The sequence below is a fragment of the Phaseolus vulgaris genome, unplaced genomic scaffold, assembly GCF_000499845.2.
Source record: "Phaseolus vulgaris cultivar G19833 unplaced genomic scaffold, P. vulgaris v2.0 scaffold_22, whole genome shotgun sequence".
Taxonomy (NCBI): domain Eukaryota; kingdom Viridiplantae; phylum Streptophyta; class Magnoliopsida; order Fabales; family Fabaceae; genus Phaseolus; species Phaseolus vulgaris.
The window spans coordinates 417748-438578 of NW_027174091.1; the positions used below are offsets into that span (position 1 = coordinate 417748).

The window sequence follows — 20831 nt, forward strand, 5'->3', positions numbered from 1 at the left end:
GACTGAGGGCACGACCACTTAGTCTCTTCGCTGCGAACGAGTTCTCGACTCGAGACTGGGGGGCTTGTGATCCGATCGGTCATCGGTAGTCGATGACGTCAGCAGCAGAGAACCACGTGGACCACTCGCAGGGTGACACGTGGACCAGGTGGCAGAGAGGTCAGGGAGACGATCGCCAAGAGCGGTGATCGGTGGTCAGTAACCAAGTGACCACCGACAGATCAGGCGGCAGAGAGGTCGGGGGACAGATCATCCAGAATGGTGATCGGTGGTCAGTAGCCAAGTGGCCACCAACATACCAGTTCTCAGACTAACGCCTGAAGGCAGAACGCGAGAAGCAAATAAACACTGATCAGTCGTCGGGTGTATTGTCATCGGGGTCTCGTGTTACACGCAGTTAAACTGGGACTGAGGTTCCCAGCGAGAGCGTTACGCATGGATCTCGCATCAGCACACCTCAGGGAATCATGCACGAGAGTGGCCTGAGGGAACTAGTAAACCAGTCAGTGATTGGTGATTCCCTCTACCCATTACGTGCGTGGCATCGTGAAGGGTAAGTCGCCTACGCAGAGAGCAACGTTTGGTGAGTGCGCCTAGACCAGCCACACCCGACGTTCTCCTAAGAGTATGCGATTTACCCAGATAAGAGAAATATCCTAAGTTACTCCGCGACCCTAAAGAGAAGCGCTAGAGCCCTTCCAGTAAATGACACGCGTGTGGTTAGATGTGAGTTGCAGGCCTCCACGTGTCACCATCTGAGAGGGGTGCGGTCCAGACAAAAGTGCACTCCGTACCATTAAGGGTACAGACAGGCGCAGCCCAGCGCAGAGACGCGCAGACATGCACAGACTCTCACGCTCTCACTACTGATTCTGCAGGTACACTGTCTCTGAAAAGCATAACAGGGTTCTGACACATGCCAGAAAAGCATAACAGAATTCTGTTATGCCCAGAAACAGAGGGAGAGAGATAAAAGAGAGAATCAGGGAGAGATTGAGGGGGATACGAAAAACAGAGAACAAGAGTTTCACACACACACTACCAGTTTTCTGATCTTTGGTGGTTCTGTGGACTAACTTGATCGTCGGAGTGCAAACGGCCGCCAGAGGCGCCGTCTGTGTGTTTTGCAGGTCACATTTGAAGACATCTGAGAGAAGGTTCTGAGGGTGACTCTGCAGAGAACGCAGTCGCGTAGACGGGACAGAGAGTGCTACGAAGCGATTCCTCCACGTTCGAGTTGCCGGCAGGATCAGCAGGTCTGCCTAACAAAATTTTGTAGGATGAGTTGGCGTTAACCACCAAGTACCGGATGCTCTCGGTGCGCGACGCCGCTTCATCAGTGAAATTCGTCCTCAGCTCCAAGTAGCCACGTACCTCTACTGGGTTATCTGCAAACCCATACAAGCATCCAGTATAAGGTCTCAAAAGGTCGGGGGACAACTGTAGCTTATTGAAGGTGGACCAAAACATGACGTCTGCAGAACTGCCTTGGTCGACGAGGACCCTATGTACCTGATCCTGCCTGTTGACCAAAACGCTGGAGCCTTGCCTCGTCAAACCTGGACCGACTTCTACGCCGTGTTAGCCTCCGTCCTTCACCGCGATCCACCTCAAGAACCTGCAAAGGACAGAACGGCGCCGCTGCGGCCGATCACGCTCCGACGCCCAAGTCAGCGACTGAACCACCAATTACTAAGAGAAAAACTCAAGAACTCTAAGGAACCGTGCAAAGTTCTCTCTCAGCGTACTCTCGTTCTCGCAGTTGTAAAGAAGTAATCTAAACGCGTGCGTACCTCAAAGTTTGTTGGAAACTCTTATATACCTGGGCACTTTCTCTTTCCTGGCAGTTACACATCTAGACACATGGCTTGCATCCAGCTGTACACGTGTCATCATCTGGAGCATCCTTGGCTTGGGCGCCACTTCTTACTCTTCAGGCTTTTGGCTAAGTTACTTACGCATGGAGCGCAAAGCTGCCTTGGAGCGTGATCTCTTCTGAGTGGCGAGTTCGGGTGCCTTCATATACACCTTCCCTGTGGTCTCGCCGGCCGCCTTCATGATCTGCTCTACCTGCTTCACCGTGTATGTTCAAGTAAGCAGTCTCCCGACCTCATCCTCTGGTTAGCTAAGAAATGACTATCTGACAACTTTATCCTTTGCTTCGAGGGCCTAGAACAAGCTTCCCTGGTCCTTCGGCGATGTCCTTCTGTCGGCAATCTCTAACCATCAGGTTGCCTGGGTTCGTATCCGGCGACTTCATCTCAAACTCGGTGACTGCCGGGTTAGGTACGATAGAGATCGGAGCACGCCAACTTAATACCTGGCGACCGCTCGAGCCCCCCGACCTCCTTCCCTTCTGCCAGCCATGGGCCCCGCCCAGCACGCCTTCATAATAGCTTGCTGCCATGTCATCACTTCCGACTACCAGGGCGGTACAGTACCTTTCCTCCCGCTGTGACTATTGAAATGACCACTGGGTCATTATCGTGTGGGACGACATTCCGTAGGTCAGCTCTTGTGAAAACGAGGTCTGACTCCCACGGGTCGTCTGGAAATTCCTCAACAACTGAACTTACTGACCTCACATATTTCTTACGTTGAGAGGCAGTGGGTCCTCCTCCGGAAAAGCTGTCAGAAATGGTGTGTACTTCTCCGTGAGTCGGCATTTCGTGCGCTTGTCCTTCCTCCGGTGTCGCCGTGGCTGTGGTCGCGGTGGACCTATCGAGATAATCTTTCAAGAAACCATTTTTCACAAGCTCATCCAACTGATAGCCCAGAGCTAAGCAGTTGATAATATGGTGTCCGAATGCTTCGTGAAATTCGCACCATGATTCCTTGTGAGGTCCCAGTATCTTGTCAGACTTCACCGGTGGCCTCAACCTGTCAGCTATGTTGGGCACAACGATGAGGTCTTTAAGTTCGACCACAAAGTTGTGCCTTAGAGGTCTATTTCCCTCTTTCCTTCCTTCTGCTCGACCCCTAGGCTGGGTGCGCTTCCTGTCTTGGTTCTTTCTCTCTGTGGTGGCTTCATGGACCCTAGCGGGTTGTGTGCGCATCTGTGCTCTTGGGCGTGTAGGTGCAGCTGTCGTGCACTTCCCGTATGTCTCGCCCTCAGAGGCAATGTGTTCTACCGCCCGACGCCTTACTTCAGCAAAAGTTTTGGGGCGGCTGCGATTGAGTGACTTGCTGAAAGATCCAGGACACACCCCCTTCCTGAATGCGTACACGATCATCGGTTCGTCTGTGGTACCCACCTTCACCACCTGCGCCTCGAAGCGGCTTATGTACTCTTTCAGGGTCTCACCTTGATACTGCTTCACGTCGAATAGGTCGTATGAAACTGGGGCTGGGGCCCTGTTGGCTAAATACTGCTCTCTGAATAGCCGCGAGAGCTATGTGAAAGACGTGATGTGACCCTCTGGGAGGCTGATGAACCAATCCATGGCCATCCCGGTCAAAGTGCTCATGAAGAGCTTGCATCTTATGGCATCAGAACCGCCTACGAGCATCATCTGTGTGTGGAACACAGTGCGGTGCGCCTCATGATCCTCCATCCCTGTGAAGGTTACTTTGGGCCCCGTGAATGTGTTAGGGATTGCTGTCTCTAGGATCGCCTGTGAGAATGGTGTTGAGAATTCTCTGGGTGGGGTGGCAGTCTCAGGCTCGTCCACGTCGCGCCATCCACGGCGCAACTCCTCGTTGGCGCGGTGGAGCTCATGGTTTCTCGTCTGAGATGCTGTGAGATCAACCTGCATGCGCTCTTGCTCCGCTTTCGATGCCGCCATTGCTTCTTGCAGCCCTTGCATTATGCCCATGAGTTGTTGCATGGTCATCTTTTCGCTACTAGCGCATGCAGGTCTCATGTTTGATGTGATTCCAATAGCACACTTTGAATGATTCTTGACATTCTTAGGAATCATCTTGAGTTGGATATGAGATAGGCACTTTATCATAGAATTGGATCAAGGTTCTATGAACAAGAACTCACCAAAACTAGTACCAAAACCCAAACTCATATGGAAGTTCCACATATTGTCAAATTGAACCGATTGAATTGGAAGAAAAGGTAAAGGCACCGATTAAACAACACAAAAACTAAATTGCACCGAACAAAAGACTTGAATTGAAGAAGAAAGGATGAAGAACAACCAAGATACAAAAGCACTGAAGCAAAACTAACAAGAAGCTGAAAATACCGAACAAAATTTCAAAGGAAGCAAGCTAAGACATGAACAATTAAAGAGAAGTAAGGAAGGAGAAGAGAAAGCTCATGAAGATGGAGGAATGGTTGGATGATCACGCCACTAGGAGGATGGAGACTCCAAGATAAGTGTGCAAGCTGCCACTTGAGGTAACCATGGAACCATCAAGATAAGACTAGTGAAGAAGGCACAAAGCTCTCCAATGCTCTCTCAAAAATTGAGTATAGTTTCTCTAATTAAAATTCAAATCTGAATTGTACAAGCTAAGCACCTTTATTTATAGCCTAGAGGTGCTGAAAAATAGGTGGGAAAATTCAAATAAACTCATTTGAAATTCCCACCAAAAACAAGTCACATGGAAGGTGTGACCTTTTTCAACTATGACACCTCCTAAAAACTACACCTACACCACTTTCCTAAGTCACATGGACAATGTGACTTTATTTTACATTTTCACACTCCTTTATTTAATAACCACACCTCCTAAAACTATACAAGAGTATTTCAAAGCTTGGCCTTGCCCCTCATGGGATGGACTTGGGCTCTTTGGGCTTTGGCCTTCTTGGGCTTGGGCTTTGGGCTTGGGCCTCATCTTTATTTTATGTCTTCTTTTAATTTTGAGAAGACTAGAAGGAAGAACTTCAAATGTGAGGGTGGATGTCCTCTTCCTCCATTAATAAAAGCCTCCTTTATTTGATTCTCATCAATGTTCGTGGTTTCTGGAAGCCTTCTTGACTATCTGCGATTTGAGAACTGGAACTGGGTTGGAAACTGCAGCTGGAACTGAAAAACTGTGTAATGGGACTGATGTTTTATATCAGCCCCACGGTTGGCACCAAATGTTCCCGCCGGTTGACCTGGGTCGTCTTTATGCGTGGTTTGTCCTCACGAGCTAGGGCACCTTCGTTCTGCTCAGTCTACGAATACCTGAAAAGAAGTGAACAAAGGGGCGTCCTCGCGGCCGTTTGCACTCCGACAATCAAGTCAGCTAGCGAGAAACATCAAAGGTGACACACCCCCGTATCGAACACCGTGACTGGATGCTCTGTGGGTGGTCGAAAGTACTGAGTAACTAATACTGTGTTGCCCTAATTGTTTATGCGTACAGTGGGTGCGCCGCGAAACAACTAGGGTTTACGTGCGTGTAGAACTGCGAGAATTAGGTCAAGACTCGGATCCCTTTTCAAATGTCCAAAGGCCCCTTTTTATACACCTTCTGCATTTAAAGCGCGTTAAAGCGCATTGAAAGCGTATAAAATTCTGCCTTGAAACATTCGATACATAAATGATCCTGCCGGTTGACCTAGCGCAAGAGCGATGCCTCGTCACGATCTTCCTCACCAGCTTTGACACCACGTGCCCTTTAAGTCCACACCAAATATTGTGTCTCTGATGCTCAAGTTAGTAACAAGAACACCCAAAAACTGAGAGAAAACTATGCTCTGTAGAACCGTACTAAAGTGCACTCAACCCAAAACAATGAGCCGTCATGAACGTACCTCTGCAAATTCTGTTAAGTTTACCTTTATACCTAGGTTTTTTCTCTCTCCAAGCATTTACGCTTTGGACGCGTGGCTCGCATCCAACCCTGCACGTGTCATCATCTGGGCTGGGATAACAGGTAGTACCCAACCCTACACGTGTCATCATCTGAGCTAGGATAACTTGAGCATCATTTCTATGTAGCATCCAACCCTACACGTGTCGTCATCTGGGTTGGGGTAACTGGTAGTACCCAACCCTACACGTGTCATCATCTGGGTTGGGGTAACTTGAGCGTCTTTTCTATGTAGTAACCAGTCGCGCGGCCAAGTCTCCTATTCGAGGAGTAATTTAGCACATAACACGCTCTGGAACACCACCCGACAAGGCGAGTATCGGATGCAACAAAGTACACCATCTCTGTGATATCGCTTGTCGCAAGTGCCACCCTCCTTATTGCTACGCCATGCATGTTCCAGCTGAGGAAACCTTGCCACCAACCAATGTCCACTCTGTGAATCCCGTCGTTGATGAGCAAGTTGTTCCCTCCAACTCACTCGGCCTTCACGCCCCATGCTGGCGTAACAATCATCTTACTGAACTTACACGCTTGAACTTACTCGTCTGAGCCTCCAACACCTTTAACTAAGTTTACTGAGAAACCCGGCGATGTGCTCCTTGCGGCGATGTTAGATCACCTGATCTTCCATTATCTAACACGTCGATGACACACAAACCCGGCGACAACCGACTATGTACACTGCAGCGCGCCACTTCCACGAACGACGACTATGCTCACTTCTGAACCATTCATCTTTCTCTTGTCCACGTGTCCTGCTGAGCACGCCCCACATCGTCACTTGCTAGACGCGTCATCACACCCGATGACCTGGTCGGTGCACAAGCCCCCCAGTCTTGAGCTGCGACTTGTTCAGCAAAAAGACTAAAGAGTTGAATTTCCGGCGACCTACGTGGCCTTGCGCGTTGGCGCTCATACTGTTTACTGATTTGACATTTCACCAACCCCTTCGATCAAACGACACATGGACTTATCAACGACTATTATTCATTGTCGTTTGCGCTTTGTGTATGCCACAATGTTCAAGAAGGTCAAGCTCCGCTTCCCCTTCACTCGTTTCGAGAGGGAGCTCTTGACTGAGCTTGACATAGCCCCCGCCCAGCTTCATCCCAACAGTTGGGCGTTCGTCAGGGCATACCAAATCATCTGTGCGCACTTGGGACATCCGGCTTCGGTGGACGTGTTCCTTTATTTGTTCAAGGCCAAGAACCCAGGTGATCGTCTATGGGTCAGCCTCAATGGGGTTGCTGGGAGGTCCATCCTCTCCATCTTCCAGCAATCCTACAAAGACTGGAAAGGGAAGTTCGTGCGCGTCTACTGCAATGACCAAGACCCCACACTCCTCGACGGATTTCCCTTGTATTGGGTGAACAAGGGAAAGAAAGAAACTAGCTTCAGGAGCGCTAGAGGGCCAGACAAGATGGGGGAGCTCGACAAAGACCTATGGAACTTCTGGAAAAGAGTTGCCTCCTCCAACGTAACTCTGGCCACCTCCTCCATCATCGCCTATGAATTCCACGAAGGTCAACTGGACATTCATATAGGTTTGTCCTTTCCTCATCTCCGAGTTCCCTTTCCTTGAATTCGCGTCATCTTGTCTTTTACATTGATGTTGTCGTTCTGATTCGCACGTAGTCCTAACTAGCTAGTCCATGCATCGACTCACACTGCTTATTTTCTTGTTCATTATCAACTGCTTGCATTGGATTGGTTTGTGATTGTTCGCTTCTTTGTGCAGATATGATGTTGGGGCAAGAAAGGATGGCTGAGCTGCGCTCCATAGCCAAACTTCACAATTTGGCGGCGGGCTCCCAAACTATTCCAAACTCCGTTGCAGAAATCGCCGCCGCCCAAGGCAAACCTCCGCCAGCTGGCCCATCCTCTGCCGCTGCTCTTCCTGCCCCCGAGCGGAAGAAACTACTACCCAAAAAGGCTAAGAGGAAAGCCCCCAGGGTGGTGTCGGACGAAGAGGCGGACGAAAGCACCAAGGATGGGCTACTCTGCAAGAGGAAAAGTGTACTGTCCCGTCCCCGGGCGTGGACCAAAAGTCAAAGTCAACATGTGGTAGGACCCCTTGTGGGACCCAAAGAAGAAAGTCAACAGATTGACCACCTGAGGCATCGCCGGGTTAATACGTTGCCAATAGAGGGCATCGCCTTGACAAGGCATCGCCTGAGAAAGGCGTCGCCGGGTTAAAGCATCGCCAAGTAACGGCGTCGCCGGGTTAAGGCGTCGCCAAGGCAAAACACCAAGCTAAGACATTGCAAGGAGGCTTCGGGCCTCGATAGTTCAAAACAGTAGCAAAGAGGAGAGAAAGGTGGCCTCAGGGCCATAAGTTCTAGCACCAGTAGGGGGTAACCTGACTCGTGAAGTACCCACGCCACTGCTGGGAGACCCTGGGACAGATACGACCCATGAGAGGGCCACGTCCAGGGGAGAACCACGTGCATGGTATGAGAGAAATGCAGATACACCCCCAGGGCGAGTGACTCGAGTCTGGGGCGCATGAGTTGGCGCCCAGAAAGTCACCCCATGCGCCAGATGCACTTCAAGGAAGGAGGACTCACAATGGATTAACCCTAAGTTGGGTTACGGCGCTGTGAGGCCCTCCGCACCGAATGACACGTGGCAATTAGCACGTGCTCATTAAATGTTTCAGTGAAAGTTTGCCAAGGTACGCGCTAATTCAGTTAAGATTCGAACGTTCAAAGGAACATTTTTATAGGCTTTCAATGCGCTTCAACGCGCTTTAAATGCAGAAGGTATATTAAAAGGGGCCCTGGGTCGTTCGAAGGAGGGATCCGAGTTTTAACCTAATTCTCGCAGTTTTGCACAGAGCAGTAACCCTAGTTGTTCTCGCTGCGCACCCACTATGAGCACAAGGCAATTAGGGCAACACAGTTCTAGTCACTCAGTTATTTCTGACCACCTTCAGAGGGTGTGTCACTTTGATGTTTCTCGCTAGCTGACTTGATCGTGGGATTGCAAACGGCCGCGAGGGCGCCCTGTTGTTCACTTCTTTTCAGGTATCGTAGGCGGAGCATAACGAATGTGCCCTAGCTCGCGAGGACAAGCCACGCGCAAAGACGAACCATATTGGCGCCCACCGTGGGGCCGATATAAAACATCAGTCCCACTACACAAGTTTTTCAGTTCCAGTTCTCAAAGCCTAGATAAGTGAAGAGGATTTCGAGAAAGCCATGACCACCAGACCTGCACGTTCTAGGAGTGAGGAGATGACCATGCAACAACTGGTGGGCATGATGCAGGGGTTGCAAGAGGCAATGGCAGCATCAAGAGCGGAGCAAGAACGCATGCAGGCAGATCTCACAGCATCTCAGGCGAGAAACGACGAGCTCCACCGTGCCAATGATGAGTTCGCCGTGGCTGGCGCGATGTAGACGAACCTGAGACTGCCTCCCCGCCCAGAGAATTCACAACACCGTTCACACAGGCGATCCTAGAGACAGCAATCCCCAGTACATTCATGGGGCCTAAGGTAACCGTCACAGGGATGGAGGATCCTGAGGCGTATCTCACTGCGTTCTACACACAGATGATGTTGGTTGGCGGTTCTGATGCCGTAAGGTGCAAGCTCTTTATGAGCACGTTGACTGGGATGGCTATGGATTGGTTCATTAGCCTCCCAGAGGGTCACATCACGTCCTTTGCACAGCTCTCACGACTATTCAGGGAGCAGTATCTAGCCAACGGGGCCCCAGCCCCAGTTTCATACGACCTTTTCGATGTGAAGAAGTATCAAGGGGAGACCCTGAAAGAGTACATCAGCCGTTTTGGAGCACAAGTGGTGAAGCTGGGTACCATTGACGAGGCCATGATCGTGTACGCATTCAGGAAAGGAGTGCGCCCTGGGTCTTTTATCAAGTCACTCAATCGCGCCCGCCCCAAGACCTTCGCTGAAATAAGGCGTCGGGCAGTGGAACACATTGCCTCGGAAGGCGAAGCATATGAGAAGTGCATAACGGTTGCGTCTACGCGCCCCAGAGCGCAGATGCGTGCGCAACCCGCCAAAGTCCACGAAGCTACTACAGAGAGAAAGAATCAGGACAGGAGGCACACCTTCGAGACAAGGAGAGCTGAACCTAAGGGTCGACCAGAAGGACGGAGAGAGAACAACAGACCTCTAAAGCACAACTTTGTAGTAGAACTCAAAGATCTCATCGTTGTGCCCAATATAGTTGATAGGTTGAGGCCACCAGTGAAGTCCGACAAAATACTGGGACCTCACAAAGAGTTATGGTGTGAATTTCACGAGGCATTTGGGCACCACATTAACAACTGCTTAGCGCTGGGATACCAGTTGGATGAGCTTGTGAAGAATGGTTTCTTGAAGGATTATCTCGCTGGATCCACGGCGACCCCAGACGTGGCGGCGCCAAAGGAAGGTCAAGCGCACGAAGCCCCAACTCACGGAGAAGTGCACACAATCTCTGGCGGCTTTTCTAGGGGAGGACCCACTGCCTCTCAACGAAAGAAATACGTAAGGTCAGTAAACTTGGTTGCAGAAGAATTTCCGAACAACCCGTGGGAGTCAGACCTTGTTTTCACAAGAGCTGACCTGCGGGATGTCGTCCCACATGACAATGACCCGGTGGTCATTTCGGTAGTCACGGCGGGAAGAAAGGTATGATCCTGCCGACAACTCGAGCGTGGAGGAATTGCCTTGTCGCTTGCTTGACCCGCCCCTGACAACTGTGCTATCTGCAAGAACACTCTTAGAACCTCCTCCTTGGGAACTCCGAACGCAACCTGCAAACATACAGACGGCGCCTCTAGCGGCCGTTTGCACTCCAACGCTCAAGTTAGATCACAGAATCACTAGAAAATAATGTGTGTAAAAAAAAAAGTGTGTGTGTATTTCTCTCTGATTCTCTTTTTATCCCCCTCTGTGTCTGTGCCTAACAGAATTCTGCTACGCTGTCCTCTGCGCGTGTCAGAATTCTGTTATGCTTTTGTACGAAAACGTACCACAGTCAGGGTCGTGGGTGTTTGGGTTTTCTGTTTGTACCTTTCACGACACGGAGTGCACCGTTATCTGGGCCGCGCCCCTCTCAGACAGTGACACGTGGAGGCATGCAACTCGCATCTAACCGTTCACGTGCCACCACCTGAAGGGCTCTAGCGCATCTCTTTGTGCGCCTAAGTTATTCCCTTGCGGAGTAACTTAGCGCGTTTCTTCCATCTGGGTGAAATCGCACATTCCCAGGAGAACGCCAGGTGTGGCTGGACTAGGCACACTCACCAAGCATTGCTCTCTGCATACACGATTTCCCCTTCACGATGCCATGCACGTAATGGGTTGAGAGAGTAACCAATCACTGACCGGTTTACTGACTCCCTCAGGCCACTCTCGTGCACGACTATACCGACGAGGAGCTCTTCTTTCTCTGAGGTATGATCATGCGAGGTCCATGCATAACGCTCTCACTGGGAATCTCAGTCCCAGTTTAACTGCGTGTAACACGAAACCCCGATGACCAAGCACCCGATGACTGATCGGTGCTCTATTGCTTCTCGCGTTCTCCCCCGGGTGTTTATCTTGGAACTGATCTGTCGGTGGCCACTCAGTTACTGACCACCGATCTCCATACCGGGGAATCTCCTCCATGACTACTCTGCCACCTGATCCACGTGTCACCCGTTTATCTTGGAACTGATCTGTCGGTGGCCACTCGGTTACTGACCACCGATAACCATACCGGGTGATCTCCTCCCCGATTTCTCTGCCACCTGATCCACGTGTCACCGTGCGAGTGGTCCACGTGGTTATCTGCTGCTGACGTCATCGACTACCGATGACCGACCGGATCACAAGCCCCCTAGTCTCGAGCTGTGAACTCGTTCTCAGCGAAGAGACTAAGTGGTCGCGCTCTCGGTCCACGTGGCAAGTGGGGCCGCATCACGTGCCACCTCACGTGTTGCCCTTTAACGTTACAACTTCCTTTCTTAATCTTGCGACACGTGGCCGCATCAACGGCCAGCATGGAGTGCCGCTAGCGCTTCCCTTATTCAAATAGGAGCGCGTTTTCACTGTTTCATCATCTTCTTCAACACTCTCAGGCTCACTTCGAATTCCCTCTCTGCGCGCCCATCTCCCTTCAAGCTTTCTACCTCCCAACCTTTCGCAATCACTCAAAGGTATGGTTTTTCTTCTTCCTTGGTCTATTTAGGCTCTTTTCACCGATTGCATTCGTCCCTTTCATTATCATGCATTCATCTTCTCTGTTTTTCCTCTTCTCGACCCGCGCTAGGGTTTTCGCGCCCCTCACTCTGCTTTCTACTTCTCCCTCTTCCTCTTTTTTGCCTGGACATCTCTTTCTTCTTCCCTTCCTCTGTTTTTCACCGAACCATTCATCATTTCTTCTTCTTCCATTCCTCTGACCCTTCATTTTTCTCCATTGCAGTTATCTCGCAATGGCTCGCTTAAAACAAACCGCTCGAATCGTCGCTTCGTCTTCTGGTGCACAGCCTTCAGCAAGTGCACCGGCGCCGCCACCACCCGATGCAACCTCCTACCATGACAACGCCAGGGTCTACGACTGGGCTCCCTCGGCGTTGCTGGCCGAAACCTCCACCCTACTACCGCAGGGTCACCTCAAATCCCTTCTGAGCAACGACCCAGATGAGCCTTCTTGCGCCGTCGACAGGGAAAACGATTTTAATATCCGTATACGCATTCCTCCTCGAGGGATGCCCATCTGTGCGGATGACAGGGCCACCAATGGGGTGCCCTTCACCTTCGTCTACTCTGCCATCTTCAAGAGGTTGAAGTTGCGCCTGCCCTTCACCTTTTTCGAGAAGGAGCTGATGATGGAGCTGAACGTCGCACCCTGCCAACTCCATCCAAATGCTTGGGCTTTCATCCGGGCATTTGAGATTCTTTGCAATTACTTCGGGCTTAACGCCTCCGTGGATGTGTTTCTCTACTTCTTCGGGGCGAAGAACCCTGGGGACAGGTCCTGGGTTAGTCTGAATGAGGTTGCTGGACGGGTGCTCTTGGGCCTGTATCAGCAATCCTTCAAAGATTGGAAAGGCAGGTTCTACATGATATCTGCCACCCCACAAAGTCCAACATTGCTCGAGGGGTACCCCCTCTACTGGGTTCCTGGGGTTGAGTTCAAAAAACCCCGGGGTCTCGAAGCCATGGCCCCCTACGAGCGCGAGCTATGTGGGTTGTTCCTGGGGGCCTAGTACAACTATGCTCTTCTCATCAAACATGAGTTTGATTTGTTGGGTTTGAAAAAATACATAGGTAAGCTCTTCTTCTTTTACCTCTTAGGATACTTGCACATTCTCATGCATGCTTGCATACATTTTGACTCACTTGCAAAACTATGCCATCTAACTCTTCTTTTTCCCTTCGATGTAGATACGATGTCAGGGAAGGAAAGGAGGAAAGCTTTGCTAGAGCTTGCCAGACTCAAAGGGGCCAAAGGGACTGGCTCCTCTTCTTCCACCACCGATCCTATCGCCGCTCCTCCTCTCTCCGTCGCGCCAGCTGAAAGCCCCGAGCCAGGAAGGAAGAGAAGAAAGCTGGCGAAGGCCTTTCCTTCATCTGCTGCTGCTGCTGCTCCTGCTCCCTCAACCGAAGAGGAGAGCTCTGGCTCTCCTCTCGTACACCGCAAGAGGAAACTTCCAGCGGTTGGGGGGGCTTCATCTCTTCAGCCTGGGGAGATTGAGGTAGTGGAGATAGAGGAAGGTTCGCCCTCGCCTCCTTCTATTCAACCTGCCCCAGTGCCAACATGCTTTCCCTCTCCTCAACAACTGCCATCCCCAGCTCCTCGATCACCATCTCCTTCCCCAGCAGGCCAACCACTTGGTCAATCCACTCCACCTGCTGGGGGCGATTCTGCTCGCTCGGGGGATCTCCCGGGACCTCTCGTGACGCCACCACCACCGCCAACCTCCGCCGCTACCGCTGAAGGCGGCGGGGCCAGCTCTCGACCAAGCGGCTCTGGAGCAAGCAATGAGAACTTCAGCCGACTCATTGCCTTGGTCCGACAGCTCATTCGCAGCCGGGAGCTTGTCGAGTGGAATGGGGAGGAGGTGGACATGCACTTGGCGAAGCAGATAGTGCTTTCCCTGGAGTTTTCCACCCAGCACCGCAAGCAAATAGCCCTGGAGAAGAGGGTAAAGGAGCTTGAGCATGACAAGGGGTCATTGTAGAGTGACTTCGAAGCTGCCCAAGAGTCCGTAGCCCTGCTGAGGGGTATGGTGGAAAAATCCAGGGGTGAGTACCTGGCGCAGGTCCAAGAGACCATCAAGACTGAGATCTTGATGGGGCAAGCCATCAATGTCTTGGACTGCGAGGTGGTGGAGTTGCGGGGCAAGGTGACCCACCTGGAGGCCGAGACTTTCTCCCTACGCCAACTGAACTCACAACTGGCGGGGGATCTCGAGTCTGCCAGAGAAATGACCACTACTGGGGAGAAGAAGCTTGAGGAGGCGGTGAGCAAGCTGTCTGAGGCAAAGGGCCAATTGGAAGAAGCTGCTTCTTCCATTGCTTCCCTTACCACCGAGAAGAATGTTGCGGAGGCCTCCAAGCAAAAGCTCGAAGTGAAGAATGCTGACCTTATGGGCGTGGGCGCTGAAGCCCTTGCTGATGGGTTCGAGCTGGCACTCGAGCAGATCAAATGCATTCTCCTGGATCTGGACCTCTCCCAGTTCAGCATTTATCACGAAGTGGTAGATGGAAAACTCATCCCTCCTCCTTAAGCTCTTTCTCTTTTTTTTTTTTTAATTTTACACTTCTGCACAATTTGTTGTACTTGAACTTGTATAAACTTTGTCGCTTAATATATACTAGTTTCAGACGCATATCTTTCTCTTCGCATTTTCTTAAGCTTTGTCTTTCTCTTTGCACACGACTAACTGTTAACCAGCTTAGGCTTAGTGCGATCTGCCTTTTTTGATCTTGGCCTCTACTTTGATCACGACTAACAACTCCCTTAGCTTTGTCCTTAACAGTTCTTGTGCACTGCTTTGTACTGGATGACTGACAAGGCATAGCCTGTCTGCTAGCTTGTTGTGTAGGAATTTGTTTGGAAAAGTTTCCTCCGACAAGGCAAGACTGATCAGTCATCGTTCTTCAAGCAGCGTACCCACCAACAACTCATCAGTCATCGTTCTTCGGGCAGCGTACCCACCGACAACTCATCCGTCATCGTTCTTTGTACTTCACTTTGCTTCTCTATCGCTCTAGCGCTAAGTGCATAGAGGACATCGATCGTCAGAGGTGATACCTTGTTTGGCGAAACTTGCTCAACTGCGTGAACTCAGCAATACTTGAACTTGATCCTCCATGTACCGCTTTTAACTCGAGCAAGTTGTTTAACCTTATAACAAACTCGGCAAACTGTTAACTCAAAGTAAACTTGAGCAACTATCAATTCTTCGGCGATGACGTTCAATAAAACTTGTGAACTTAAGGCAACAAACCTTAACATAAAATCACTTACTAGGTAGCAGGTTTTGACTCAAACTAGTATTAAAATACAGTTTACCTGATCTGCCAAGTGAAATCCCCCCTATTTCTGTCATCACCCGGAACTCTTCTGATCTGGTACTCGCCGCACAACCCCTTCACTGTCTCAACTTTCACGCCATAAGGCTCTGGCGATGTTACCTTTCTTCTTTTCCTGACCTGATCATTGTTCCCTCATCTGGGGATAGAGGCGCCTTTGGGATCCTTCTCTACCTCCCTGAGTTTCAGAACAATGATCTGGTCTTACTGGGTCAACATTGATGTTTCACTTAAAGGGGGAAAGGCATTTTCCTTCCCTTCCCACCATTTAAGGTCACAAACACCCCTGACCTTTCAGCTCATTTTGCCTGGACTAACTCGGTGAGAAAGGCTTTTTCTTGCCTGAACTCACTCTAAGGTGAGAAGGACTTTATCTTGCCTGAACTCAGTCTAAGGTGAGAAGGACTTTATCTGGTGCCTCAACTTGCCCAGGGTGTACATCTCCACCCCCCCGGATGCACTGAGGACTTTTAATCTTGCCTCTATCTGCTGGTGCAGAGAGGTCTTTTAACCTATTCTCGTCTGCACTCGTACAAAGACGAGGAGGACTTTATCTCTTTCTCGCCTCAAGACGCGCGAGGGCGTTGAGGTCTTTAATCATTGTTGGTGCCTCCGATCGCCGAAAGACGACGAGGTCTTTAAAACTTTTAACTGATGCCGCCGATCGCCGAAAAACGATGGGGACTTTAAAACTTTTAACTGATGCAGCCGATCGCCGAAAAACGATGGGGACTTTAAAACTTTTAACTAAGAGCATGCAATACGATTTTACTGTTGCCCTAGATCACATACGAGTAATAAGGCCTTTTTCCTAAAACTCTCGAAGCCATAAGCATGCAAACATAGAAGCTTTAAACTTTGAAAAACTCTTCTTTATTGGGTGGCCTCATTAAAAACCCTCCTTAGGGAAAAAAGAGTGCCCCCTTGAAATTGTTTTAACAGAAACTATTCAAATCTCTTCATATTCGTCTTTACTTACAAGGCTTTAACTGTAATACGACTTGAGATGTGTGGCGTTCCAAGTGCGAGGAATCGCCCCTCCTTCTAACGTCTCCAAGCGGTAGGCGCCATTCCCGAGCGCCTCGGTTATTCTGAACGGTCCCGTCCACTTGGGCGATAACTTGTTCTGCATCTCATACTGATGGGCCTTCCTCATCACCAGATCGCCGCTTCTAAACTGCCTTGACGTTACCTTAGAGTTGTACCTTCGCTCAACTCTTCTCTTTACCGCTTCAGCTTTCACTCTCGCCTCCTCCCTGACCTCATCCAGCAAATCCAGATTCATTCTTCTTTCTTCGTTCGATTCTTCCGCCACGAAGTTCTGGAATCTCGGCGAGCTTTCCTGGATTTCGACTGGAATCATCGCATCACATCCATAAACCAAACTAAAGGGGGTCTCGTGGGTTCCTGACTGCTCAGTGGTATGGTATGCCCAAACTATGCGGGGTACCTCTTCAGCCCACGATCCCTTAGCTTTCTCTAATCTTCTCTTTAAACCTCTCAGCAACACCCGATTGGCAGACTCCACTTGGCCATTCGTCTGTGGGTGCTCGACAGATGCAAACACCTATTGTATCCCCACCTCTTCGCACAGCTTTTTCAAGAGGTGACATGCAAACTGAGTCCCATTGTCTGACACCAGGCGTTTAGGCACACCAAACCGGCACACTATGTTCTTCCATACAAAGCTCTCGATCTTGTGTGCGGTGATCTGGGCCACTGGCTCCGCTTCGATCCACTTGGTGAAGTATTCAATCGCCACCACCAAGTACTTCATCTGCCTGATCGCCAATGGGAAGGGTCCCAGAATGTCAATTCCCCAAGTATGGAACGGCCAGGGGCTGTAAATCGACTTCAGCTCTTCTGGGGTTGCCTTGTGCCAATCGGTGTGCTGCTGGCATTGCTTGCAACGCTGGGCGTATCTCTTGCAATCTTCTCTCATCGTGGGCCAGTAATAGCCTGCACGGATAGTCCTTGTCGCCAGCGATCGACCTCCAATGTGGCTCCCGCAAATTCCCTCATGGAGCTCAGCCATAATCCTCGTGCACTTCTCTCCGTGTATGCATACAAGAAGGGGGTGCGTGAATCCAAACCTGTACAGCTCGCCGTCAATAAGGGTAAACTTGCTGGAGCTCTTCTTTATTTTTCTGGCCTCAGTTGAGTCCACTGGAAGCACACCATCCGCTAAATAACGTTGGTAAGGCGTTATCCACGTGTCTGGCTCGTGGACAGTGCAAATCTGCATCGATCTTGCCCCTTCTTCTGCTGGGCGCGCTCTGACCCTCGGCGCCCTCAGAGTTTCCTGCGTTAGGGACCTATGACTTCTCGCCGGTCTTCCCATTGATCTACAAACATGGAGAACTTGGTGGTCTGCCTAAAATGCTCGAGGCGCTTTCAAAGTTTCTTGAATGACAGTCCTCTGCCTACCCCCCTTGCCCGAACTGGCGAGCTTGGCTAGCAAGTCAGCTCGGGCATTCTGTTCTCTTGGCACGTGCACCACTTCAAACGAAGCGAAAGATCTTCTTAGCTCCTGCACGTACTCCAAGTAGGCTGCCATCTGCGGGTCCTTGGCTTGGAACTCGCCAGTTATGATGTGATTCCAATAGCCACATAGAACAAGATTCTTGACATTTTTAGGAATCACCTTGAGCTGGAAAATATAGAGGCACTTTTCTTAGAGTTGGATCATGGTTCTAAGACAAGAACTCACCAATAACTAGTACCAAATCCCAAACTCATTTGGATGAACCAAATATTGTCAAATTGAATCAACAAAGATATTAAAACTGGAATTGACCGAACAGAATTGAACAATTGATCAAATGAACCGAACCAAAACAGAAATTAAAAACAAAAACAGAACATAGTGCTGGAAAATAGAAAAACCGAAACTAAACAACTCAAGAACACAAGGCAACATGAACAATTGAAGAAGAAGAAAGGAAGGAGAAGAGAATGCTCATGAAGATGGAAGGAGGATGGATGATCTCGCCACTAGAAGTGTGGAATGCTCCTAGATGAGAGTGATGCCGCCACTTTAGGACTCCATTGATCCATCAAGATAAGACTAGAGAAGAAGGCTCCAAAAGCTCTCCAAAGGTCACTCAAAATTTGAGTAGAGTTTTCTTAGATTAATTCCAATCTGAATTTTACAAAGAGAGCACCTCTATTTATAGCCTAAGGTGCTGAAATGTAAGCTACACAAATTCAAAAAACTCCCTCCCAAAAAGCTTCTAGAATTTGCGCCTAAAACAAAGCATGAGGAAGGTGTGATCCTTTCTCTCACTTTGGCACCTCCTTATTTACTCCTACACCTATCTACTAACACACCCCCCCTAAGACTCTTAACTAAAGACTAAAAGATGCTTTAACAATAGAGGTTTCTAATGTTTCCCTCTAAGCACCTTTCTAAACAATATTTATTTAAAACTTGGCCTTGCCCTTCATGGGATGGTCTTTGGGCTTTTGTGGACTTTGGCCTTCTTGGGCTTGGGCTTGGGCTTGGGCTTTATCTTTTGCAAAGATTAACAAGAAAAACTTTAAATGTGAAGGCGAATGATCTTGTTCTTCATTATAAAAAGCCACCTTTAGTTGATTCTCATCATACTCCCCGAGTTGGAGAGAATTCGCCCACGAATTCTGAATCCCTGCATATAACAAAGTCAGTTTACTTTTACAATCAAAAGTGTAAGAAAAAGGAATACATGACTTAGCAGATGGAACCAAAGGGATTGCAGAAAAGGAGGTCCTACAAATCGACCAAGTTGGAAAAATGTGTTTGGGAATGATGATATTTTTGGGAAAAAGACCTCTTAAATGGTGAAACCCCTTAGGAGGTATGAAAAAATCATCCCTAACATATTTTAACCAAGGTGGTGTTGAAATAGGAACCTTGGGTAATGAAAAAGATAAAGAAGAAGAAGACCTTGGACGGTCCATTTGAGGCATAGCACGAGTCAACATGATGGATTTAGAGGAGAAAATGGTGTGACTCGGTGTAGTACTTACTTCTTTTTCTTTCTCATTTTCTCTTTTAGTTTTCATTTTTATTTGGTCCTCATGAACCTCTTTGGGAGAGAGGGGTTTTAATATAACCTTGCGCCCTAGGAAGGAAAAAGACATTGTATTGGATAGGCCATCATGTAAAACATGTCTATCATATTGCCAAGGCCTTCCTAAAAGAAGATGAGATGCTTCCATGGGCACAACATTACATAAAACCTCATCTTTATACTTTCCTATTGCAAAGTTAATGAGGACTTGTTTATTCACCATGATTTCACCTACTTCACTAAGCCATTGTAATTTGTAGGGCTTGGTATGAGAGATAGTGGGTAAGGCTAACTTCTCCACAACCCTTGTACTAGCCACATTAGTGCAACTTCCCCCATCAATAATCAAGGAACATAACTTGTTGTTGATAAGACATCGGGTGTGAAAAATATTTTCTCTTTGAGTATCATTCAAAGATTTTGGAATTGTGCCCAACATACGTCTTACCATCAATAAGTCACCTTCACAAGGACTTTCACTCTCATTTTCACTTGATGGTCTAGAAGGTGAAGAATGCCTAGGTGAATTGGAATCATGCTCACTAACTACAATGCCTTCATGCATGTACATACTTCGTTTAGAAGGGCAATTAGCAGCAATGTGACCATATCCCAAACATTTAAAACACTTTTGACTAGACGATTTAATTGGGGATTTAGGCCTAGAAGTAGATGGCGTAGGATCCTTGGGTTTGAAAGAAGAATCTTTGGAAGGATGTTTAGAAAAAGAATTTTTGTTTCTCCAAGACTTGGAGTAGTATCCATCATTGGAAGCATTTTTGAAAGAGTTTTTCTTAGCAAGTTGGGCTTCCACCTTCATTGCAAGATGAACTAAAGAGCCCAATGATGAATACTCTTGTAACTCAACAATGTCTTGAATATCCTTCCTAAGACCACTCACAAACCTAGCAATCATAGCTTCCTCACTTTCCTCTAATTCAATTTTAAGCACAAGCGTTTCTAGCTCTTTATAATATTCATCCACATTTAGCGTTCCTTGTTGAAACCGTTGGAGTCTCAACATGAGGTCTTTCCTAAAATGTGGGGGCACAAATCTAGCGCGCATTTCATCCTTTAAAGAGTTCCAAGAGTCCACGGGAGGGACCCTTGTGATAGATAATGTCCTTTACAATTCCATGCCACCATTTCATGGCATAATCACTAAACTCTAGGGTGGCTAGCTTAAGCTTATGCTCATCTTGGATGTCATGGATCTCAAATATTTGTTCACACTTAGCCTCCCAATCTAAATATACATTAGGATCACTTGAGCCATTGAAACAAGGAAGCTTGACCGAAGGTAGCCTAGCCTTTGCATCTTGGTAGTAGCCATTGCCATAGTGAGGTCTCTCCCCTTGGTTGTGATGTCTATGTCCAAGGAATTGGGGTGGAGTTCTCCTTCTCCTATGGTCCTCTTCACGGCCTATGTCATTGGAAGAACCTCTTGTTGAAGGTCTATGTGAATGATGCCC

At 48.9% G+C, this 20831-nt stretch overlaps 2 protein-coding genes across 2 annotated transcripts; one reads left to right on the forward strand and one right to left on the reverse strand.

The window, feature by feature from the left end:
* Positions 1-2411: 2411 nt before the first annotated feature.
* On the reverse strand, positions 2412-3233 carry LOC137817232 (uncharacterized). The gene has a single exon (XM_068620480.1). It carries the CDS (start codon positions 3231-3233, stop codon positions 2412-2414), a length of 822 nt encoding a protein of 273 aa, XP_068476581.1.
* Positions 3234-9250: 6017 nt separating this feature from the next.
* Positions 9251-10414, forward strand: LOC137817233 (uncharacterized). The gene has a single exon (XM_068620481.1). The coding sequence runs from the start codon at positions 9251-9253 to the stop codon at positions 10412-10414; it is 1164 nt and encodes a 387-aa protein (XP_068476582.1).
* The last annotated feature ends 10417 nt before the right edge of the window (positions 10415-20831 follow it).

Coding starts and splice junctions, on each gene's coding strand:
- LOC137817232 (XM_068620480.1), bottom strand. CDS start 3,233: ATGATCGTGTACGCATTCAGGAAGGGGGTGTGTCCTGGATCTTTCAGC.
- LOC137817233 (XM_068620481.1), top strand. CDS start 9,251: ATGGGGCCTAAGGTAACCGTCACAGGGATGGAGGATCCTGAGGCGTAT.